The 24,826-nt window shown below is 53.1% G+C and overlaps 1 protein-coding gene across 3 annotated transcripts; it reads left to right on the plus strand.

Annotated features, from left to right (window-relative positions):
• The first annotated feature begins 10,843 nt into the window (after positions 1-10,843).
• Positions 10,844-23,930, plus strand: CHST1 (carbohydrate sulfotransferase 1). 3 transcript variants are annotated; one of them, XM_018083006.1, is made up of 2 exons: positions 10,844-11,092; positions 21,911-23,930. In XM_018083006.1, exon 2 carries the CDS (start codon positions 21,955-21,957, stop codon positions 23,212-23,214), a length of 1,260 nt encoding a protein of 419 aa, XP_017938495.1. In that variant the 5' UTR covers positions 10,844-11,092; positions 21,911-21,954; the 3' UTR covers positions 23,215-23,930. The 3 variants fall into 3 exon arrangements, with proteins under 3 accessions (XP_017938495.1, XP_029820161.1, XP_017938494.1); XM_029964301.1 differs by lacking the exon at positions 10,844-11,092 and adding an exon at positions 14,575-14,727; XM_018083005.2 differs by lacking the exon at positions 10,844-11,092 and adding an exon at positions 14,919-15,055.
• Positions 23,931-24,826: the final 896 nt, after the last annotated feature.

Here is a 24,826-nt window from a genome sequence, read left to right on the forward strand (position 1 = left end):
TTGCCCTGCCATCCATCACTGACTGCCTGAGCACATTATCCTTCACTTCTTCAGACAGCTGTCCAGGAAGGCAGTTGGGACCAAGCAGTCACTCTGCTGAATCCCAGACACGCTCACACCTTGGCTCTGCAGGGCTGTGCTGCGGGGCTGGAGCTTTGCTGAGTCAAACTCTCCAAAGACTGACAAGGTCTGTGGAGCTCACTGGTACCGTGGGCACCACCTGTGATCCTTGGGGATGCAAGTTATGGCAGATGGAACATTCTGAACACCACTGCACTGGACCACAGGCAGCCAAATCCATCCTGGTTGCCATGTCCTGCTTGGTACCCTCAGGGCTGCAGTATGGGCTATCCACTGCCAGGAGGGAGTGCAGTACCCTCTCTTTGTGTGAGGGCAGCAGAGAGGCTGGGAGTGCCCAGCAGCCAGCACAGGGGCACAGGCATGTGAGAGAGGATGGAGCTGGCTTTTGCCCAATGCTTGAATGACAGCAGCGCAATCCCAGTGCTTCCACCTCTGAGAACTCCACGATAACACCTCCTGTGCCAGTGCTGTGGCAGGGATGTGCCCATGGAGAAATAGGTGGCACTGCTAATCCAGAACTCCTAGGCATTTGACCCATGCTGACCTGGTATCACAAACATTTACTAAGAGAAAAAAAGATTTTGGAAGGCTAAGAAAAATCACAGTTTCTCATGGTATATTACACATGTCAAAAAATCAATTCTGATAAATATATGGTTTAATGTGAGTCAGTAGTAATAGGTGCTACAAATTTAAATTTAAATACCTCACTGCACACTCAGTACATAGTTATGCAGAATTATGAAGCACTTTGGATTAATATGCATTTAGTACAATGTACCAGTATATAGTTTGTATTGAATTGCTGCATTTCCGTGTGCATGCTAATATTAAATGTGCATCTACATGATGACTATGTAGATACAAGCAGATAGTCAGCTGCCAGTGCTGATCTAGAGCTTTCAATGACCCAAAAATAGTATTTTTGGAGAAGCACCCAATGACCAGAGGGCTAAGTGGTGGTCAGGCCCTGCTGGTTCCTGTTTATGGGTCCCGCTGTTTTGGAAGAGCAGGAAAGGATGAACAGTCTTGGCTCTCAGATGATGATTTTTGGGGAGACTTGACTCTGTCTATCAGTACAGACAACTATCACAGGGGTTGAGCAGAGCTGAAAGTGGAGCTCTGCCGCCCTCATGGCACATCCCAAGGGACTGGCTCACCCCTGTCCCCTCTGAGCAACTCCCTCCTTGGCACAGACCTCTCAGCTCCTGCTGCTCAGCCTCTGGATCCTGGCTGCCACTTAGCTCCAAGGTGACAGTGCGTCACTGACATCATGTGAAGAGTGGAGTCTTCTAGGGATGTCATATTCCTCACTGCCTGCTGTGCCCACAGCAGCCTGGAGAGAGGCCACACCATGTACACCTCCCTGGCAGCTTGCTGATGCTTGATTCCCCCAGGAGTTCTGTCCAGGCCGATGTGAAAGATTTACACTTCCTTTCCAGGGACCCTTCTGCAGCCTCGGACCTGGGATTAGCAGGCAGTTTCTTTTTTTTAACTTCCTTTTTACCTCTTTCTCTCTAGCTTTATTCCTCTTCTCCTGGGTATTTGCATCCTGCTACCCTGGCTCCATCACAGAATCACAGCATATGCTGAGTTGGAAGGGACCCACAAGGACCATCGAGTCCAACTCCTGGCCCTGCACAGGACTATCCCCAAATCACACCATGTGCCTGAGGGTATCATCCAAATGCTTCTTGAACTCTGTCAGGCTTGGTGCTGTAACCACTTCCCTGGGGAGCCTGTGCCAGTGACCAACCACCTCTGGGTGAAGAACCTCTTTCTAATATCCAACCTAAACCTCCCCTGACACAATTTCAGGCCATTCCCTCGGGTCCTGTCCCTGGTCACCACAGAGAAGAGATCAGTGCCCGCCCCTCCTCTTCCCCTCACGAGGAAGTCGTAACTGTGGTGAGGTCTCCCCTCAGTCTCCTCTTCTCCAGGCTCAACAGACCAAGTGACCTCAGCCACTCTTCACGTGGCTTCCCCTCAAGGCCCTTCACCATCTTCATTGCCCTCCTCTGGACACTCTCTAACAGCAGTCTAAAAGCAGACATGAGGCTCTTTTACTCTCTTTTCACATACCAGCTTTTCAGCCTGTTCTCCTGTGTTTCTCCAAACTGTCCCAGTCTGTTTCAGCCTCTGGCAAACACCAGCCTCTGGCTGGACATGGTGCCCCAAGACACTGTTAGGGCTCTCTAGAGGTACAGATTGCCCACTGACTGCCTCAGATTGCCTCAGCCATGCCAAAGACATGCCCAACCTCAAATCCTACTCTCAGTTTCAATCTGCATCAATATCATCTTCTGTCCCTGCTCCTAAACAAGACATGAAGCATGGCCATTAAATTATCCCTTCTCTTGCCTCATCCTACCCTTCCTCTGGCAGGTGAATGACCAGGTTCCCCACACAGCCCACAGTCCTGGGAACTGGATGTGGTGCCCTTTACACCCTCTGAGCACCCTCTGAGCCACTATTTGAGGAGAAAAATCTCATAGGTGCTGAGGTACTCTCTATCCTTGGAATTTTGCAAGACCTGACTGGATAAAGCCCTGAGTAACCCAGTTTGGTCCCATAGCTGACCCTGCTTTGAGAAGGAGGTTGGACTTGAGACCTCATGAAGTACCTCTGAGTTTTCTCGTGGCCCTAACCCCTTGCCCCACACACATTTCAGAGGTGTCCCCAGATCTTGCCCAAGCTGCAGGGGACTAAACCCTTCTTTGAAGCTTTCCCCTCGCAGCCAGAAGGAGCCACTTATGCCAACCTCCCTCCTCCATGCCTTCATGTGTGAGCAGGGTGCCCCTGCTTCACAGGTCCCCCAGCTTTCCTCCTTACTGTCTCCCAGAGGGAGCCTCTCTTGCCCTGCTAGTGCCATACTCTGACCATGGTGCTGAGTGAGAGCTGGTTCAGCACAGATGGGAGGCACACATAGTCTGCTGGGGGAGACAAATAAAATGTGCAGAAAATGCACTGAAGCCTTTGTCACTTTTTTATGGCTGACAAATTAGTTTTGCATTAAGTTTGTAATGTGCCTGGCTTGTAGGCTCTGCTTGGAGTGTGGCAGGAACAGGCAGTGCAGGGGGAAGAGGGCAGAGCAGTGGGGGCAGCAGGGACAGGTGGCATCGTGCCAGCACAGATGGCACTTGTGCATGTTGGATGCAACCACATTGTCAGATGGCTCAGGCTGCCCCAGCTCTGGGAGAAATCAATGAGCCTTCTTGCCTGTTACCCCCAGGGCTTTGTGGACTCCTGCTTCAGGGGAGGAGGAAGAGAGGACAGGTTTCCAGTGGGCACTGGGCAATACACATTCACTCCCATAGCACCAGAATCTCCACTCAGGTCCAGTCAGATGCCTGGTTTTGCCACAGATATGACCCTTTGCAGTCCAGGCCAGCTTCCCAGTTCCATCTCTTCATCTGGCAAAGATGGTGGGTACAGTTCATCCCCAGTGAGTGCTTGAAATCCCTGCCGAGCTCTTTTCTGCCTCTCCAAAAGCTACAGGTCAGCTGGAACCCTGAGTCTGCACACACCATGATCACCCCTGATTCCATCCTCAGGAGGGCGCAGGAGGGTTCTCAGTCCCAGAGTAGCATGTGGGCAGGGGAAAGCCATAATGAAATGAGACGGCATCCAGTGAATTCTTGGGAAAAGGCAATTTCATCAAACCCAAAATATTTCCCCTTGGATCCCATTACATTGCTGTCAGTTCTGGACCAGCTCTAGAGGGAAGGGTGAGGATTATAGATGAGGCATGAACAGCTCAGAGGAGGCTGTTTAAACTACAGTAGACCCAAAGCTGCTGTAGTTTACACTGGGGACTAAATCCAAGCCTTTTATCTATCCATATTCAAGGGCTATAGGTGTCTCCTTGCTTGCAGGGGTTAGCAGGGCCAGTGTTTTCAAAGGGAAGCAAAGGGACGGCAAAAAGCAGCATCCTCAGCTGGGAGCAAAGAGCAGCTTTTGTGAAAGTCATGCAAAGAGAGAAATCAATACAGCTCTAAAACAAGCGCGACAAAAGAACAAGTGCAAAAAGCAAGTGGCCCACCAAATCAAACCAGAAGGTGCAAGTAAGGAGCTTCACAGCTGCCTGGGACAGTAGCAGAAGCCACTGAGGAAGAACAAGGATAGAGTCAAAGCCCAAAACACGTGGGACTACAAAATGGCTCAAGACATCAAACTTCCAGTATCAAGTCTCCACAGTGTCCTGATGTGCAGTCCAAGACCCTTCTCTCTACACAGGTTTCCTGCAAGCCTGTCTGGGGAGCCAGCAAGGCCCCCATGCCCCAGATGACTTCTTGTGCTGGTGCATCCCTTTCCATGCGTGATCCTTTTTTCTTTCTGACTCTTCTACAAGCCATCTAACCACACTCCTCAGCGAAGGATCAGGCCCTGAGACAGTCCTGAGATGTGTTGCTGGCTGCTGTGAGAACAGTGCACAAATAGAATCTACATTGCCATTCACTTTTGCAGCCATGAACCTTTTTCAAAGGCATCTTGAGGAGGAACTAGGCAAAGTCCATGCAGAGTGCAGGGGCCCTGCCCAAGAGATCCTGCATGTTCACTGCTTTGGCCCAAGAGGATCCAGGGCATCTTCTTGCCCTCCTCTTGTGACACCAAGCAGTGTCCCTGCCCTAGCCAGTGTCCTCGACTGCTCCTGTCACCGTGCTGGGTCAGCAGCCTGGGAATCAGTTCCAGTGTTACGCCTGGAGGAGAAGCAGCACCAACATGCAGGCTCAGCAGAAGAGGTGTCCTGTGGGGACAAAAGCTGCTTCTTTGTCCCCCCTCCAGCAGAGCCATCAGAGCAGCCAGTGCTGGAGGCTGAAAAGCTACAGCCAAGAGCATAGGCAAGCCCTGAACAAAGGCAGGGGAAGCAGGAGGCAGCAGGAGGGCTTGGGGAGCTGAATGAATTAGGAAAGCACCTCCTCAATCTGTATCATAGAGCTAATCCAGAATTTTGATGCTCAAATACTGACAGCAGTAGCCACAGGTACACAAGCGGGAAGCCTGCAGCAAAAATCCCCACGGACCCCAGCCAGGATGCTACCACATCCATGGTGCTACGGACCCTTAGGCTGCCTCAGCTCTCACATGGTCCCCATGTCCCCACGGGACCATCTAGAACTCCCTATTAGTATCTTGAACGAAGCCCTGACTCTCCACCCTCTTTCCCAGCCTGGTTTGCAGGGGAAGCCCATGTAAACAAGCAACCTGCACACCCAGGAACAGAGGGAGCGGCAACACCAGGGCAGCATGGCCAGGGTGGGAGATGCCCCTGGGTTTGCAGGAGGGGACTCTGACTTCTGTGGTGCCTGAGCCTGCTGCCTGCAGCCTGCTTATCCCTGCTGCCGTGCTTGCAGGCAGAGCTGCCATGGCTGGGCTGGCTATGGCTCCCTGAAAGGGCTCATTGTTGGCAAGGGTGGAGGCAGGGACACAGGCAGCATTGAGGGTGGTGGGTGCCCCGTGCTCCTGGCTGGTGCAGGGGCCAGCCTGGCCCATGCCTGGACACTGGCAGCCCTGACCTCACAGACCTCTATAAAAAGGCTAGTTTGTAATGCTGCCCTCAGTCAGGAGCTGCAGAAGGATGAGGCACCTGGCATGTGCTTCTGCAGCTCCCAAATGAGAGCAGCCTCTGCATTTATCCTCCTACCCCCACCTCTGCCAGCCTCACCTCTCTGGCACAGCATCACAACTCTTTGGACTCCCCAGAGCTGACTCTGTTGCTCATCCTCAGCCCTTCAACATGATGCTGCAGCTCTGCTCAGCAAGGCCACAGCCACCCCAATGCTCCTCAAAGCAGCTGATGGACTCTCTCTGTGCTCTCTGCTCCCCCTCTCCTTGGGAGGGAGCTGAGTGGGATCCAGCCTGGCTGGCTAGGGGGGAGCAGTGGCAGGACTCCAGCTCTCCATGGCCCTTGGCAGCTCCTGCAGCCAACAGTAAACACACATTAAGCTCCTGCAGCCACCAGTACACACACAAATCAGAGGAAGGAAGGACGCCTGCTCAGGGAAGTTGGCCCCAAGGCTTCCGGCACCTGGAGCTGCAGCAGGCTGGGCTGGGGCGTACTTTGCAAGGGGTGGCAAGGTGCCAGAGGCAAAGACCTCTGGTCTCTCCCACCCCACTGCACCCTAAGTGTGTTAAAGGAAAAACTACTTCCGTGGTGACCTGGCTGTGTGACCTGTCACATGGCTAACGACATTTTCTCTCCCAGCCCTGAAGCCAGGAAGCTTTTGCCAACCACATGGGCAGTGTTTCAGAGATTGGGTGTTTCAGGACAGGGTGAAACAGCAGCTCCCCACCTTTGTCAGCACAGACCCAGTGGGGAGCAGGCTCACCTCCTTCCCTCCCAGGGCAGCCGTGCATTCTGACAAGAAGCACTGTGTGCCTGCCAGTGGGGAAGCCCTTTCCAGTCTTGTGGATGCCACAGTGTTTTGTGGAGAGGGCATGGGGCTGGTACCCAATGGGGCTCACTGCACAGGGCTTCAATGCACAGCTTTCTGCATCCTCTGAGCACCCTCTGAGCACCCTCCAAGGCACCAGAGCAGCAGCTGGAGGAGACAGGTCCTTGGGGGCCTGTCCATTCGTAGAGACAAACAGATGCTTGGGGTGCTTTCTGGGCTTGCAGTGTAAGGATTAAATACATGCAGGTAACTCCAGGCACGAGGCTGTGGCCAAAGCTTCAAAGAAAATTAATTTTAACAATCAAGAACACTGCAAGATAGCTGGCTGAGAAGGCAGAAAATGGAAACCCTTTTTGGTGCTTTTACAACACCTTTCGCATGCGCAGTAAAACCCCAGGCTGTGTTGTCCCCCTGTGCTTTATGGTCTGCCTGGCCCCCCCGTGAGACAGGCATGTCTGTGAGAATTTTATCACTGGTAGCAAGGGAGTTACCTTCTGGGGCAGACAGATAAAGAGAACATCACAGGACCCTGAATGCAAAATTAATTTCTTCCCATGTTAGCTTTTCCCTGGCAGCAAAAGTTTCCTTGAGTGGATGTTAAGCTCTCTCCCTTCCTCACTATTTCCTCTGAAGGTCTTCTACATCTTCTACAGGCACCAACTCACGTGCATCCTGGTTGTGTGAAGGCTCCCACGGAGGCTTTGTGAACTTCGTGCAGTTTGGGATGAAATGAAAGACTCCACTGATGCTGAGCTAATTAAGGTTCTGCAGAAGTGTGACAACCACATCTAAAAGGCTGGGGAGGTGGAGCAGATACTGTGCATGCCAGTGATGTGGGTCACACCTGGCTCTCCAGCAGAGGCACAACTCTGGGATGCTAGGAGTACCACTGCCCTGGACTGTCTGCCATAGCCCTTTCCTCTTTGGGTCGGGGCTGGGGGCACAGTGGGTGCCATCACCCCCTGCCTCCTCATGGCCAGGCCAGCAGCCCCTTCTCGTCAAGCACCCTGCTCCCTTATGCTCCTTTGGCAGCTGCACCCCTCGCCCTATGCAATCCCCCAAGTCAGGGTAGAGGCAAAACTACCTCAGGACAGAACTACAGCCCTTCAATCAGACTTTTCTCTAGTCTCAAGCACTGCAAACAGAATCCAGCAGCCTCCCCACTTTGCCTGGGGACTGGCCAATTCCTCCTAAGGTGCCTGTGCTCTGAGGAGGTCCTTATCAGATGTGGTGGCAGTGGCCATATCAACCTCAAAGCAACTTAAAAAAACTCTGAAGTATTGCAAGTAACAATAAGAACAAACAGCACCACACACTCTTAAGACCTTGCATCCTTCTTTTTCCAAAATGGGGAACTAATCTGACCCACAATGCTGGGATACTGGGACAGACCTGCTCTAAGGTCCAGTAGAATCTACTCCTTTTTCTATGGCCAGCATCCCAGCCCTGGGCAGTTAGCAAGAAGGGGCTCTGCTTTCCCCCTACATGGAGGACACATGGCATCCAGGCCTAGCAGGTGGCAGGCTGTTCCCCATCTTAGCCCTTGCAGAGACTTTTAATGGAAATATTAGGGCTGGTATGGATGCAAGACAAATGCAAGCTTATGGGTGTATGAACCAAGGGAAAAGTAGAACAGGGACTAAAAGAAGGGCTGTATTCATAACAAAAGATGCATTTCCAGTTAGTCAAGCTGAGCACCACCAAGCCCAGGTTCTGATAAGCCCCAGGACAGACGCTGTGTTAGCAGAAGACAGCAGCATTTTATTACTTCCTGTTAACCCAACAGGAACATAATTGCAAAAGACAACTCTGAACAGACAGACAATATCAGTCCAACAAACTAGTTCATGATTTCCCAGCAAGAAGAACACAGGAATCAGAGGGAGGACCCAGTGACCAGAATCCCCTGCCCATCAGGTTGCAGAGATCCTGAAGAACCCTTAGGGACAGACATCTGGGTGTTTGTATGTCACAGAGCATGAATGGGTGAACACAACTGGCTTAGAGGTTTTGTATAATAAAGTCACCTTCTCCTTCTGTAAGATCTTGCTGTCTTACACTATGATCAAATGACTCCTACTCTTCAGCCACTTACAGAAATTTTCAAGACATACAAGTTTATGAGCACAGAGCACCTCACCCTGGCATGGCATGAAGGTGGCGTTCATGGCTGGCTCTGATGGCCTTGCCATTCATTATGAGATCAAAGCAAATCACGTACCTAATGCCACCAAGAAATCCTGAGAAACAGTTTCTGAGAGTTTTTCTGCCTGTCTGAGGCAGCTGGGGAGGCTCTCTGGGGCTGGCAGTGAGGCAGTGGCACAGGACCGGTTAGGAAGTGGTGTGGGTTGCCCCAAAGACAAACTGCTCTTTAACCAAGCTTTTCATCTCAGGTCTTCACTGACACTTTCACAAATCCCTCTTTGTCACTCCAGTGAAACACGGAATGTCTTAGTAAATACCACATCTTAGTAAATACCTACCCAACCCCTCTGTAAATTCACAATATGTGAATGATTTTTACTAAAAGTACCAGAAGCAGTGTTACAATTACTACTGTATTTTGAACTCCCCAAGAAAATGGGACTATGAAAAACAAAGGCTGAGTAAAATCATTGACTTGGATACAACATGATTTATGGGGCATGCTTAACACCATGAAGCCTGATATACACTTTTAGAGAAGAAAACAAAAATACAATCACATGTGAAAGTTCAATACAGCTTTTGATACTGGCTTAAAGTCTCCAACAGCAGATGATTTTCCTGTTGATGTCACCTCAAGGGAGGTGGGAACAGGTCTGGGAGGGATCACAGCATCACAGAATATTCTAAGTTGGAAGGGACCCACAAGGATCATCTAGTCCAGCTCTAGTGAATGGCCCATACAGGGATCAAATCCACAACCCTGGCATTATTAGCACCAGGCTCTAACCAACTGAGCTCATCTCAGGATGACCATGGCTGGGGGCCAAGTAGGAAGGTTGAGGGAGAACTGCACCGTGTCCCATTTATGTCACTTTCTGTGCTAGGAGTGAGGCAGACCCTAGGAGCTCGTAAGGTCTGACCTTTTCCTGGGAGGTTTATTGGGACTAAGATGGAATGCTAAGAGTGCCACCAGCCCAGGCTGGTGACAATGGTATGCTGAGCCAAGGTAAGATCCTTAGCTGAGTTAGCACAGCTGCTTTCACTGTCAGTCCTGAGATGCTCCCTGTGCTTGTGGAGTCTGTATTTTCAAGCAGACATCAGGCAGGTTGGAGAGACCAGCAAGAATCATGAAAAGCCCAGAAAACTGCTTTGTTGAGAGAGTTAAAGAAGTTTAGTCTATTTAGCTTCTCAGAGAGAAGGTTAAGAGGTGCCTTGATCAAGATCTATTAATATCTACATGGGAGAAATAGTTCAGATGGTAGATAGCTCTTTAATCTAATAGCAAAGGCATAATGCAATCCAGTGGCTGGAAGCCAAAACTCAACACCTCCAGACTAGGTATAAGGACCATGTTTCACCATCAGGTGCATCAGGCTCTGGAATAACTCACTCACATCAACAAAGGCATCTCTCCTGAGACAAAGGTGTGCCTGTGCCCTGCCAATGGCTCTGGTGCAGGAATTACTGGGTACAAGGCTGTAGCCTGTCACTCACAGGGGCAAGGGTGAGCAGTCACAATGACTATTTGGCCCTTAAAGTCTTGGATTTTACAAATAGATAGTTGGTTGTGCTTATTTTTGTATAGAGGAGGAGAATCTCACCCCCATGCAGCAATTTAAAACTGATCTGTAGCCATGATGATGTGAATATGTCAGAGTGAGTGCATAACATTCAGGCAGTTACTTTTGTCCTCATCCATTTCCTTTATCTTGTGTGTTATATTGACTTGTTGTGGCTCTTGGGAGGGCAAACCAAAAAGGAAGGGGGACTGAAAGACTGGGGTACATTACCAGTCCTGCATATACAGATTTTATAAACTCCTCAAAAGAAGGGATTATAGCATGAGCTGTTTATCACTGCTTCTGAACTACAGAAGGATTAAGTATTTTGTTAAAGCTTTTACATTAAGGCAAATGAGAAAGGACATTTTCTGAAAGTCAAGTGTCCCCAAAATATTCCAGCCTTTGTCCGTTAAGGTATCAAGAAATCACTCTGAGAAGTCTCGGCTGGTGCTCCTATGGGGTTTAGGAATGATTTCGGTAACCCCATCGGGCTCTGGCAGACTTTAGAAACTCCTCGCAGGGAGGCTTGCACCCCATCGCCCTGCAAAGGGAGTCACGGGGCAGAGGAGAGGCAGCGGCAATCCCCGCTTCGTCGCAGCCCTCCCACGGCTCCCACCCTGCTGCAATGCCCCGCCGTAGCCACGCTGCTGCCGAGCAGCCGCCAGCCAGCGGAACAGCGGCTCTTCCTCTGCGACATACCTCTCCATCCTCCGCGCATACTTGGCCCGCGGGGCAGCAAAGTTTTTATCATCTTAGCCCTGAGAGATGCTTTCTTCCAGCATGGGAAGCCTCAGCCAGGCGGGAGGGTTCCTCCATTGCTGCCGGGAGCCAGCCGGAGCGGCATGTCAGCACTGCAGCCCCGGGGAGAGCCTCCTCTCCTCCCGCAGAAAAAAACGTAGCATGCAGGTGGGTTTACAAACACTACAGTACAGTCTGACACAAATTCTCAAAATGCCATGCTTAAGCACTAAAATAGTATCTTCTATTAGTCTGCCTTTAAATTTATGTGCCTTAATACGTTGCTCTTTATGTTAAGGGTGTTTTGCAAGATGTACGGGGTATGTAACGTGGCCAGGTTACTGACGGAATCGTAACTTTGCTCCCGACTGCATATTGAGTGATTAGAACAGTAACCTTCATATCACCTTAACAGCTACATTGATATTTTATTATATATATTCCCAAACAGATTATGTTGCTAAGGTAGATTTTTTGAACTTTAACTCAAGAGAAGAAAATACAAACCCTTCACAGAAATCTGTTGCTGGAGAGCATGGAAATTGGATGCTTTCAAACTGCATTTGGGCTCAGATGAAAATTTTAGAAGGTGAGTTTCTTTGACTCTCCAAATCACCAGCAGCCTCCCTGCTCTCCTGCCTAGAGCCATGCAGGGGAAAACCAATGCCTTTTAAACAGAACCAAATTTTCTTGATGAGGGTGAGGTACAGTCACAGCAGCCCTTTCCTCTGAAAGCAAACTGACCACAAACACACACCAGATAGCCTAATTAATATTTTAATACTCACCAGTCAGAGATACAGAGCCGTAATATGTAAACTTTCAAACCAACAGCATCTCTCTAGATTAACACTTAAAATACCAGGGAGCACCAGAAAATATAATCATGCCAGCTGAAATCATCAGAAGCATCTGTTTGTCCTTCAACCCTGCTTTTTGCATTTTTTTATCCTTCAACCCTGGTTTTATTCGTCTTTTTTTTTGCATCGTTCTCTCAAATTGCTTTCTTTCGTATGAGACAGCCTCTATAGCCATGTTATCTTGATTGCCCCAGGTTCGATGCCATGTTTTAAGCCCAGGTGTTGCATAGACGCTCGATGCAGACCACTGGTGTTTGGAAATTCTCCAGACACCTGTGCCAATCCTGCAGGTGGGGGGACAACCCCCAGCAACTGTGGAACTGCTCGAAGTTTTGGGGCACCCTGAATATTTTCAGATGTACTTCAGAGCAGTCTCAGTTCTCAGACTGTTTCTCAGCTATTGTGTAAGAGAGGAGAAAATCCTTACTCTTTGAGAAGAATGGGAAGCACTCAGGTGCCTGCCTGGTCTTGTATTCTTACTGTGAGCCCCTTGATTTCTTCCTGGCACTGGTCCCTAAGTTGGTTTATGCCCTGTTTGGCCAACCTCCTTGAAATCCTGCCATTCCTGCACTTCCAGTGACTTGGCCCCCAGTGGGAGCAGAATACAGCTATGGCTATAGGCCAGCTGGATGCCTGCTCTCAGCTCCTCCCCACCACTCTCTGGAGGTGCCAAGTAAGTGGGAGCATACGTCAGGTGCACATCATGGGCACCCGGAGCAGCCGAAGGCCTGTATGCCACATGGGGGTGGCGCTTGGGGCTATTGCACAGGTACTATGGGTTCATAGGTAGAAGGTGGGCTACACCATGGCAAGTGAATCAGCAGGAAGGGCTTGGCCTGAGCTGACATGTTCCCTGAGAAGCACCAGCAACAGAAACCCCAGGGCCACCGGCTTGTTTCCAGCAGCAGCTGGTGGTATGGTTCTTTTCCAGCTCTGGGAAGAGTCAGGCAGGCAGGAGCCTCAGTCCTTGTCCTTCACAAGGTGCAGGAAAAGAGCAAGAAAGCAAGTGGCTTCAGGGCTTTCTCACTCAAAACAGGGATATACCAAGGCAATAGCATGGTGTAACGAATGCTACAATGGGGAGCTGTTGCTATGGTGAGGGAAATAATATTTAAGCACCAACTGTTTATAAATATAAAATCCCTACAAAGTTTACTAAAATTAGATTAAGAGGGCTAGGGCTGTCAGGATATTGTAAAAGACTTGAGAAATACCAGTATTTTTGGACACGCAAGATCTGGGTACTCCTAAAACAGCAAATGCAAGTCCAAAATGCTTAAACATAAAACGTGATGATCTGCCATTGTGCTTCCTGAGATATAAAGGCAATCTCATAGCTCTGAACTCATTGTCGCAGCCTAGCAGGCCTTTGAGAGTAGAGGCGAGACCAGCGTTCCCAGGGATTTATTTTTCTCTTGACACAATTGCAGCGTGGAGACCTGGGCTCCACTGTTACTCGCAGCCTGCTCACTGCCAAGTGAAGTTGTTCAGAACTGCTGATGAACATGCTGGTACTGTAACCCCACAGTTAGTTAACATGTTGCAAAGCCTAGAGTTGGAGGTGAAGATTTGGAAATCCCTGAGCTGGGGAGCTCCTTGCAGAGCTTAGGGGGTTTTCAGGAGCTCAGTGTTGCTCACATAGATGTAAGAAGAAAACCACTGTGATTTCTTACAGTGCCCAGCTCCAAACATACACAATGTAAAAGGGGGATATAAAAAAATGAATATCCGTTATAGCATCTCCAGAATCATAACCTGGCTCTTGCTGGCAGCTGCCAATTCAGCAGAGCTGCAGCTAAACTGCTAAAAATGCAGTTTAGTTGGCAAGTGCTGGACAAAAGGGAAACATTCAAAGTTGCCAAAAGTAAAATGTCTGAACTGTTTCAAGGGGTCAAACAGAAGCAGAAGCAGAGAGTAATGTGACTGTAAGAGTGCAGCCCCCTTAACTGCCCTGACACCTTCCCCTGCTTCCTTTCCTCTGTCCCTTCCCACCTTCCCAGGTGGTCAGGATGGTGGGAAGGTGCCATCATCTGCCAGTATTTTGGCACTGGCACCACCGAGGACGGTTTTGGTCTCTGCCCGTGGCGGTGAGCCCTGGCTTGGGCAGCACAGAGAGGATTCCTGGCGCTAGAGAACCAGTCCCCATGACAATATTGGTTTTGATGAGCAAAGGCCACCGGAAAACGAGGGAATGAATGCGCGCTACCACCGCTACCAAGCGCGGCGGGGCCCCTGTGGTGCTGGTGCCACAGCACTGGGGCGCGAGGAGGGTTGGAGGTACCTGCTGCCTCGCATCCAGACCCCGTTCCGCGGGGATCCCTGTGTCCCTGCCAGCACGCAGCCTGGGGGACACTTCTCACGCGGGGAGCCTTCAAACCGGGCACAACCAAAACCCCCAGCAGCGGAGGGGCTTGCCCTCTTTCGGCTGGGCGCCTCGGGAGATAAATTAAGGAAACGGGGAGATAAATAAAGAAACGGGAAAGTTTCCCTGCTCGGCAAAGCCGGGCAGACCCGCGGCCGTGGGGGGGTGAGGGCGTGCAGCGCGGGGGCGGCGCGGAGCCTTCCCCTGTTGCCGCTGCGCTTGCCCGGACGCTGCTGCATGCGTGCGCACCGTGTGCGCTGCGGCGGAGAAGGGAAGGGATAAGGGAGGGAAAGAGAGGAGGGGAGGCGGCGTAGCCCCGTCCCTCCCGCCCCGCCCCTCGCCGGGTCGCGAGGGGCGTGAAGAGGCGTGGAGAGGCGCCCAGCGCGGCGCTGCCCGCGCGGCAGGGCAGGGGCAGGGCAGGGAGGGCAGCGCGGGCAGGGAATGAGCCCCCGCAGCGCCGCCCGCTGAGCCTCTGCCGGCTGCCGCCCCCGGATCGGGCCGGGCCGGGCCGGGCTCTGCGTCCCTGCCCCAGGAGCCGCGGCCGGGGATGCGGGGGGCAGCCCGCCGCGGCGCTCCGCCAGGTAAGGGAACGCTGGGGCGGGCGGAGAGGCGGCGCAAGATCGGCGGGGGTGCCACGGGGGCGGCGGGCAGGGATTCTCCCGTAACCCTTTCCGCGCCACCAACTTTCCAAGGCAGCGAAACATCGCCCGCAGCCGCGGGGGGGACTTTTCCTGCTCGTCCCCAGCGCTGGCTGCGGCGGGACTCCGGCCCGGACTGCAAACACCCGGGAGCCGCCCCCGGGGCTGCCTCAGCGGCGGGGGCGCAGCAGCCCTGGCCCCAGACCCGCGGGGGAACGAGCTGTCGCGAAACTTGGGCTGCTGTTGGGCGAGGAGCTACCGCCTGGAGCAAGTAAGTCCCCGGTGGCAGCGGGAGGCCAGATGCCCTGCCCGGCCGTGTAGCCGCGCAAGCCGGCGGAGCGAATGCCCCGGCATTTGCTGTCAGACCTCAACGCGGTCTGAAAAACCTGCCGTGAGGGCGCAGGCTGGCGACGAGACCTCGCAGAGCGAGGGAAGCACGCCATAGCATGGAGCAGTCCTACGGGAAAGCTGTGCGGCTCGAGATTTGCGCTCTGGACGCGGCCGTAGGTTGAGTACGTAGCAAAGAGCGTTTCGAGGTGGTGAATGAGCGCGTTCATCCCGAAAGAGCCTTCCAGCTCCTGCCAGGGAGTGCTCTGGGAGGGAGCAAGCGGGGACCAACAGGCTGGTGGATGGCTTACGGGAAGGTGGAGAGCACCTGTATTTGGTTTACCGAGGCGTTTGCATCCTCGGAAAGAGGCAGATGCCGTTCAGCAGATGAAGAATAAACAGGCACAGGTGGATGTTGTGATAAGAAAACTCTGGGACTGGCTGGGGTTGGCATTATTTGATAGTGATTAATTAACTGAAAATGTGTATGCTGTGTGCCAACAGGAAAAAAAAGCAAATTCCCTGTTGAAAGTTCTATCATAGTTTAAGTGCTACTCAAAGTGGGCAGTAATCTTTTGGTGGTAAAGGATCTTTCAGTCCCTCTGAAATGCAGAGAGAATGGGCAGAGATAGAAGAGCGGGGGACATACCAGAGATGGCTTTGAGCACCGGAGTCCTCTGCCTTATCATTAGAAAAGTGCTCCGGGAGGTGATGAACACAAGAGTAGAGCGAGTCTCGGGGCACAAAGCACCTCCACCTGGTGTACGGCGAGGCACCTGAGGAAGGTGGTGGGCATGAGTCCCTGGCTGGCATTTGAAGCTGTGACAGTAGGGAAGCTCTAGTGCTGTGTGGCTGAAGAGGAGGCAAGGCTGAAGGCTCATTCCCAGCCCATCAGGGTCTCATATTGGTGGGCCTTGCTGGGGGGGAGGCTTGGGGACAGAGACCAGCCCTGGTCACATGTCTGTGGTGGCACCCAAAATCAGATAGTGCCTGCAGTGAGGGGATGGGGTGGGGGGCTGCTTGGCACTGCTTTTTTTCAGTGGTCTCCTTTTCCCCTGGGGGGTGGTGGGGTGCAGACTGCCTGCACCCAGGCTGGGTGGCCCACAGGCGTGTTTGGTGTCTGCCAGCTTTTGCAGAGCCAACAGCATGACTAAGCCGCTATGACCGAGTAGGATGCTTGTGATCAAACCCCATCAGGAGCCCATCTTCCCTGCCTCAGTGGCCCCAGCATATTGTTTTACGGGATAAAGTCTTTGCTCAGTGAGAGCACATCAGGAAGTCGCAGGGCCTGTGCCAGTGGGTCACTGGCTGAGAGTTGTTTTGCAACCCTGCAACTTAATTTCTGTGCCTGGGTGCTGAGGTAGGAGGAGCGGGGCTGCAGGAGGGAGCTGCTGGCTGGGAAGGAAGGCACCGCTGGGCACTGGCTGCCGCTTGTCTCCTCGGGCAGCCCTCCAACAAGCCACTCTGCCCTGGGCAAGGCATGCAGGGGTGCTGCTTGCTGGGCAGGGGACACGGGTGCAGGGCTGAGCAGGTTTTGAAGTTGGTGCTGTGAATTCTCTGGATGACTATGCACGTGTGGGTCTCAGGGGGTGAGGGGGATGAGGGGTTGACTGCCATGAGGCACGTTTTGGGATGTGTCCCGCAGTAAGCATGCTGCAGCAATGCCTTCCAAGTGCTGCAGTCACATTTATGTCAGGAGAGGGGTTTTGCCTTGCAACTCCTGGCGTGGGCTTTGCCTTGTGCGGGGTGTGCTGTATGCTCCTCTGTGCCGGTGCCAGCATGTCCCAGCATGCAGGCAGGTGGGCAGGCAGCCTTGCGTGCTCCCTGCGGTCATCCACCCGTCCTCCTGGCACCGAGACCCCGGCACCTCTCAGGCAATCACTGCTCACATTTGTGTTTTCCAGCTGGTCCCAAAGTCCTGAGTCACTCTGCCGTTTCCATGGAAACAGCCTTGCTGGCGGGAATCGGTTTTGGGGATAGAGGGTGCCGGTAGCTTGACTGGCACCAGTCAGGCCTGCAGGAAGGACTAACGAGGTGCAGACACTCCTCCAGTGCATCACCCTGGTGCTGGGGCTTATGCCAAGGCTGGAGCATGGCACAGACCCTCGCACCTTCTTCCACTCCCTTTTCCCTTCCTCTCTACCATGGGGAAACACAGAGGGATTTCCCTGGCACTGGCGAGAGAGCTCAAGATGAGCCCAGACGGGCTGAGGGTACAACTTCTGGGGAGCTGTTGAGAGAAGGGCACAGCCTGGAAGGTAACAAAAAAGAGCAGGTTTTTTGACTGTCCCTTGAGAGAGCCTTGGGTACAGCAATAACAGTATCAGTTACTGCAAGGAGTCTTGCCTAAAGCTGCCATCACCCCTGAGTTGCCCAAACACAGCCACCTTTGGGGAGCTGCAAGGGAACCTGCAAGGAAAGCTTGGGGCAGGAGTCAGGGCAGCCACACATGTGGAGTTGCTGTGAGAGCCCCCTAAGAGGATGACAGTGCCACAGTGCGGTGAGGCTCTGCCCCTGCTGCTTTTGGGGGGGCAGAAGACCTGTGAGTTGCACTGACCCCTGCAGCAACCCCATTGAGTCCAGCCTGCCTGGCAGCACCTGAACTCAGTTACCAGCACAGCCTTTGGTGCTGTGGCCCTGCTGCACAGCTCCAAAAGCAGGTTATTCCCTTCAAACCTGGGAGGACCATCCCCAAAAGAGAAGCTCTGGGTCTCCGCTGCACAGCGGCTGGCTGGCCGCATTCGCTGCTCCCCACACCAGTGACTCACAGATGCCATTCAGCTTAATTCATCGCCTCTGATATCCCTGGGGCTCCTGGGCTGTCTTGCTGGTTTCTCGCCTGCTCATCCTTCTCTGAGCAGTGCTCCTCAGGGGGGGAGGAGGAGGAGGAGGAGGAGGAGGAGGAGGAAGAGGAAGGGGAAGGCAGGTGATTATGCATCTGCTGCTGTTGGCTGGTACACAGGGTGGGGGAGGCTGCAATGCCTGAGCCCATCCTCTCCCTTCCTCTGGGCTCAAGGCTGCGGGAAGTGGGGCAGGGAAGAGGAAAGGCTCAGCACCTTCCTCTTCCCACAGACAATGCTTCTGTCCCTGTGCCAGGCACTGGCTGGCCTCCTGCTGCACTTGGGGCCATTTGCCGGAAGCTGCGTATTCCTTGTGGACAGCCTGGTCCCAGTGCAGCCACAGGCAGCTGGATAGGGATGCAGGCAAGGCAGTGGAGTGCAGTCTGGCATGCTGTGACCAGAGGGAGGTTAGAGTTGGGGAAGGGGCAAAAAGAGCTCATGTGCCTTCTCAAAGGTCCCTTGCTGTGCCAGCAAGTGCCTGTGGGCTGGAAGGTACAACTGACCTACCCCCACCTCGTGCTCCATCTCATAGCCCCAACTGCCTGGAGGGACGTAGTGGACTCACCTCCCACCCTTGGGCTGCATTTGCTCGTCATCTTTGGTGGAGCTGAGCTGCAGACATAACAGAGGGTGATTTTGGCTGGGAACGCTTCTAATACATCTGTGTTAGAAACATCTGTGAGGCCAGCGTTTCAGATGACTCCCATGGTTACAGCATCCCATGGGCTAGGGCTGAGGAGCCAGAGCACTACATACCTCACCCAGGACTCTCAGATGCAGCCCCATGTGGGCACAGCCCTCGCTCCAGCTGCTGACTGAACTGCTGGCCCCCGGTATCAGCACCTGAAGAGAACAGGCCAATTTAAGAACAAGGTCCCTCAGGGCAGGGATGGGAGTGTGAGCAGCTGTCCTGCTGTGCCTGTGTGCAGGACACATCCTCCTGCAGCATGTTGGCTGCAGCCGCTGCTCAGCCAGCCCGCTCTGAGCCGTGCGGAGCCCAGCACCCCTCCTCCTGGGCAGGTGCTCACACCAGCTGCCTGTGTCTGACAGGTGAACAAGGGGGAGTGTGAGTTAAAGTGATCCTCAGCTGTGTTGGCAGCTCCCGGTGCCATGTGCTTCTGCTGTCCCAGAGCACCCAGCTGCCAGTTGCTGCCCAGGGTTGGACTAAGCAGGAACTGCAGCCCCTCAGGGACAGGCAGTGATGGGAGGAGACAGGAAAGCCACCGTGGGGGGAAAGGAGGCTCTGGCTGGATTTAAAGGCCACAGATGAGACATCAGGGAGGGAAGACTTCTCCCAAAACCCGCCCCTCCCTGACTGAGGCTCAGCAGATGGGCAGGGCACACACCAAGGGTGTCAAGGGGCAGCCGAGGCTGAAGCTGGGCTGTAGGTTAGCACCTTCTCTGCCAAGGAGGTGAATCAACACCCTGTTTCTTCCCCTCTGCAGCATGGGGCATTGTGAAGGGGAATGGATTGGGGTGGGTGGAGAACCTGAAGCGCTCGCAGCCAGTGATCCAGTGGGAATTGGGACCAAGGAGGCATCTGGTCTCTAGTTTGCCTTTTTCGGGGAGCCAGCAGCAGGTTTCTGCTACAATGCGGACAATCTGAGTTGTATCTGCTCCAGCATCCATCAGCAGTGAAACAAAGAGCAGAAGTTGAGGTTGTGCATGAGAGATGCAGTGTGGTTGGCCATCACTAGAGAGCAGGAAAGCATTCCCACTGCAGCTTCCACCTAGGCAGCATGCAGAAGCCACCTGGGCCAGAAGATGCCAGCAGGGACCCTCCTGTTCTAACTTAGCAGACCTGGAAAAACACTTTATCCAAGGGATAGAATATCCCATGTGGACACTGGGACCAGGTCTTTCCTCTGCAGGGTGGGTAATCCTAATCCAGCAGCAGCGATAGCCAAGCATCTGCAACTTTGACTCCCCTGCCACAGGCCATAATCCCTGTCAGGAAGCAGTCCAGGAGAAAGCAACCTGTATTTAAAGCATCGTCATGGGTCTAAAGCACAGCTCTTAGTACACAGACACAGGGAGGGCTGGTGGGGGGTTGCCTGCAGCAGCTGTGGCAGACCCCTTGTCCTGGGGTCCTGCTCTAAACCCCTGCTCCCAGCGAGAGGTCTCTGGAGTTGGTAGTTCCTGAAGCCTCCTACCTGCACAAAGCAGGTGGGGAAATTAATAAATAATAAAATTTTTAATTAAAATAAGTAAGAAGGTTTTTGACTTGCCTGCAGGCGTAAGCTCCCCTCCTGGTGACTGGGTCTCTCTGGGGAGTGGGACACAGTGAGGATATGGGAACAACACACCATGCTAGCTGCCATGGGCTCTGCAGGGAACACACATGAGGAGCATTGCATTGTCCCAAGCCCATCAGGCATTTCAGTGGGCTTGAATAGGCCTCATGTGCTGAAATCCATCGCTGGCCCCTTGGTCTCCCTCAGAGGCATGGACAGCAGCAGCTCTGACAGTCCCACCCACAGTGGCAGGAGCGCTGGGGCTCACCACAAGCTTGGGGCCAGCACATTGTTCTCCCTGGGGACACACAGAGAGTGGGGAAGAGGAAGCAATGGTAGTGATGTTGCAGTGGGAAGGAAGGGCAGGGAGCAGAGATACTTAAGTCTCAGTCCCCTTGGTTTGCCTGAGGTGGGTGGAAAGGAGGCTTGCAGAGGCACATGCACAGGTGAATGTAGCATACTGTGAGAGGGGGAACATGGAAGGAAGATGGGCAAAGGAAAGTGGGCGCAGGGGAGCTTCAAAGCCATTGCTAATACTGAGTTGTCTTCCCCACGCAGGTGTTTTAGCTTTGGGGTTTCTGGGATGCGTCTGCTTTCTCCTGCCTCCCAGTCCCACTGACTGTGGGAATAATAGTATGTGGATGTGAAACCTTGTGCTTTGGAGAGCAGCAGTACAGTCTATGAACATTATTTGGTTAGTGAACAAGGGGGAATGTTGAAGGACCACCATGGTTACATCCCCTCCCAGCAGTGTGGTAGCTCCCCAGGCATGACGGGTACTCCTCGCCTCACAGTCCCTGAGCACCCTATCCAAATGTCCTGCTCAGTTTCCCTTACCTTTGCCCATGTGTGGGCAGCAGCAAGGCAGGGGTTAGCACTACTGAAGTTGTCCTGTGCAGCTACAGCCCCACTCTTCCCTGCACCCGCCCCTGATGCCAAGGGCTTCTGCTGCTGCACTGTTGGCAATAGAGGATGGAAGGGGTGCAGCTTCTCACGCTTCCTCCTTTGTAGTATTGCTTTTCCCTTTTGGTACTCAGAATAGGAGAGGCCTGAATCCCAGAGTGGAGCAGGATCCTACCAGCCCCATGAGCTAAGTGCTGGGGGCATATTGGGCTGGCAGCTGGGGCACAGCTCTGGCTGCTGCTCATCCCCAGAGGCTGACAAACTGAGCTGGCCTGGCTGTCGGACCTCTAAGCAGGGAGGTTTGCACTCCAAGAGAGACACTGCCCCTCTTCCAAGCAGGAGGGTGTTGGCCTGGATGGGCCACACCTTATCCTGACAGCTGGACAGAAAGGATGGAGACAAGATGGCACCATCCTCTGTCCTTTCCCTCCCACAGCTCCTGCCCTTGCATGTCAAAGGCACTGGCAGGTGGGGAGGAGGGTTTGCAGTAGCTGGATGGAGGCATACAGACAGTGTTACCACCAAGCTCTGACATCCCCCCACCTGGGTTGCAGGGCATGGGGTGACCTGTGGGGCACAGGATTTGTGTACAGCCCCAGCCTGTAAGAAAGAGGGCTGAAGTCCTGGCTGGACGTGTTTCTCCAGGACTGCCAGACTCTGCCTGGTCTTTCCTGTGTCTGAAATGGAGCTCTGCAGCATGTGACTGGGGTTCAAGTGGTTATGACTGATGAACATACATTGGGAGGGTGTTTGTTGGTAAGCCCCAGCAGTTAGATACTTGGAAGTCCATGCTCAACCACTAACTTCTCTGTTGGATTGCAGACACTGAGACAATCTGTGAAGAAGCTCCATGAAGGTGACCAGCCATGCAATGTTCTTGGAAGGCTGTCCTCCTACTAGCCTTGGCATCCATTGCAATTCAGTACACAGCAATCCGGACCTTCACTGCCAAGTCTTTCCATAGCTGCCCCATCCCTAACCCTGTGAACTGCAGCCTGAGCCAGGACACTGACGTGACTGAGAGGCTGTGCGATGAGAGCCCCACTTACTCGTATAACCTCTCCAGGAAGACGCACGTTCTCATCCTTGCCACCACCCGCAGTGGCTCCTCGTTTGTCGGGCAGTTGTTTAACCAGCACTTTGATGTCTTCTATTTATTTGAGCCCCTCTACCATGTCCAGTACACCCTGATCCCAAAGCTGACCCAGAGCAAGAGTACGACGGACAGGCGGGTCATGCTGGGGGCCAGTCGAGACCTGCTGAGGAGCCTGTATGACTGCGACCTCTACTTCTTGGAGAACTACATCAAGCCCCAGCCTGTCAACCACACCACCGACCGCCTCTTCCGCAGGGGAGCCAGCAAGGCCCTGTGCTCACCACCTGTCTGTGAATCCCTGGGAGCTGTGGATCTCCACTTGGAGGAGGGAGACTGTGTGAAGAAATGTGGGACCTTGAACCTGACTCTGGCCACTGAGTCCTGCAGAGAGCACGGGCATGTGGCCATCAAAACCGTGCGGGTGCCTGAGGTCAGTGATCTCCGGGCCCTGGTGGAGGACCCGCGGCTGAACTTGAAGGTCATCCAGCTAGTGAGGGACCCCCGGGGGATCCTGGCATCCCGGAGCGAGACCTTCCGGGACACCTACAGGCTGTGGAGAATCTGGGATGGCACTGGCAGGAAGCCGTACAACCTGGACGTGACCCAGCTCACCACAGTGTGCGAGGACTTCTGGAACTCTGTGTCCACCGGCCTCAACCGGCCACCATGGCTCAAGGGCAAGTACATGCTGGTGCGGTACGAAGACCTGGCTAGGAACCCCATGAAAAAGACTGAGGAGATCTATGATTTTCTGGGCATCCCCATGGACAGCAATGTTGAGCGCTGGATACAGAACAACACCCGAGGAGACAGGTCCTCCTCCAAGCACAAGTACGGCACGGTGCGCAACTCAGCGGCAACGGCAGAGAAGTGGCGGTTCCGTCTGTCCTACGAGATCGTGGCGTTCACCCAGCACGCCTGCCAGCAGGTGCTGGCACAGCTCGGCTACAAAACTGCTGGCTCCGAGGAGGAGCTGAAGAACCTCTCCATCAGTCTGGTGGAGGAGAGAGACTTCCTGCCCTTCTCCTAAGGCAACCCCAAGGGGCCCACTTTTGATGCAGACTGTTTCTAACTAACTGATGCCTTATTTTGTTTTATTTCATTTTGTTTTCCCCTCTTTCTCTCTCTCGTCTTTTTCTCTCCAAGATTTGCACTAAACCTTAAGCAGGAATCTCAACAGCTGAGTCCAGGGGAAGTGACTGCTGCCCCTCAATATGTTTTGGATGCCAAGAGGAGTTGGGTCTCTACAAGCAAGAGCTAGAACTGTGGATGGGTAACAATGTTTACAAAACACACAAAATGTATAAAGCAACCTTCAAGCTTTCCAAATCGAAGGGTATCTGGGGTACTGTACTTTTGCACTGTTTACTTTTACAATGTAAGAGGTAAATATAAATATAATTTATGAACGGTGTCATCCTCTTCAGAATAACTCCCCTTGCCCCTCAATGAGCAGGTTAGACTGGAAGGTGAAAGTGGAACAACCTCCTCATTTTTGATCTTGGTGTGACATGTCTGTCTGTTTAAGTCCTGTTATTGGGCTGGGCAGTTGGTCAGCTGCTCTTACATGGTTGTTTGGTAACACCTGTGATATTTCTTTGTGCCAAAAATCCGCAAAAGATAAAAGAAAAAGGGGGAAAAAAAGTGATTGGGTGGTTTCGTAAAAGCCCAACACATTTAAATGCTTTATTTCTGTGTTTTCTGTAAATAAAAGTGCAATAAAACTGGCTTGGGGGTGAACTTCAACTGAAAGATGTCAGTGAGCAAACTGGGGTGGATGTACCAATGGGTAAAGAGCAGCATCTCCTGCTCTGCCTGACTTCTGAGGCTGGGAGCAGGTGGGGCCAAGCCTGGGGGAGCCATCCCCAAGGCAGCAGGGAGCTGCAGCCACTTCCTTGGGCATATGCACATTTGCACCTGAAGTGTGTCAAACTGCAAGCACTTGAGCCAAAGAAGGAAGCTGTGGTTATTTGTTGACCTGAAAGCTTGTTGGCCTGCATGGGGGCATGGGACTTGTCTAGCCCCAGAGTGCTAATAGCATGAGCACAGTGAACCCAGCCCCATGAGGCTGCCCCCTCACCCTGTCTGACACTGCTGATGCCAGTGTCGGCATGCCCTGCCCTGGAGGGCCAGGGAAAAGTGCTCCGGTGCAGGTCATGAAACTGCCAGAATGAATATGAATGAACAAGATGATAAGCATTCCTTCATGCTGCCTGCAGAGGCAGGGCCCTGCATGCAAGACACCCAGGCCTGTGGTCTGAGCAGGTCAGCAAGCTGCTGGACTGGGGAGCCAGACATGCAGGCAGGAGCACTGACAGCCTGATATAAGACACTTGCTGGTCTGCTTGATCCCCTGCCTGCTGGAACAACGGGCCAACTCCTTTGACCCAGCTGGGAGAGTCCACCAAACAACCCAGCCCTCTGGACAGACCACGAGCAGCTGCAGATGGGAAGCCACCAGGGCCAGTCCCCAGGGCACAGAGGACGACAATGCCCCAGCAGTTTCCCAGTTGTTGCTCCTAGAGCCAGGCAGGGCAGGGACCCACAGAGAGATGAGACCACAGCTTGTCACATCTACCCATAGCTGCACATTCCCAGCACTGGACTCACTCCTGGCCCAGGGGTGTTTGAGCCACCCAGAG

This window comes from Manacus vitellinus, unplaced genomic scaffold, assembly GCF_001715985.3.
Source record: "Manacus vitellinus isolate BGI_N305 unplaced genomic scaffold, ASM171598v3 scaffold_6_pilon, whole genome shotgun sequence".
Lineage (NCBI taxonomy): Eukaryota > Metazoa > Chordata > Aves > Passeriformes > Pipridae > Manacus > Manacus vitellinus.

Coding starts and splice junctions, on each gene's coding strand:
- CHST1 (XM_018083006.1), top strand. CDS start 21,955: ATGCAATGTTCTTGGAAGGCTGTCCTCCTACTAGCCTTGGCATCCATT.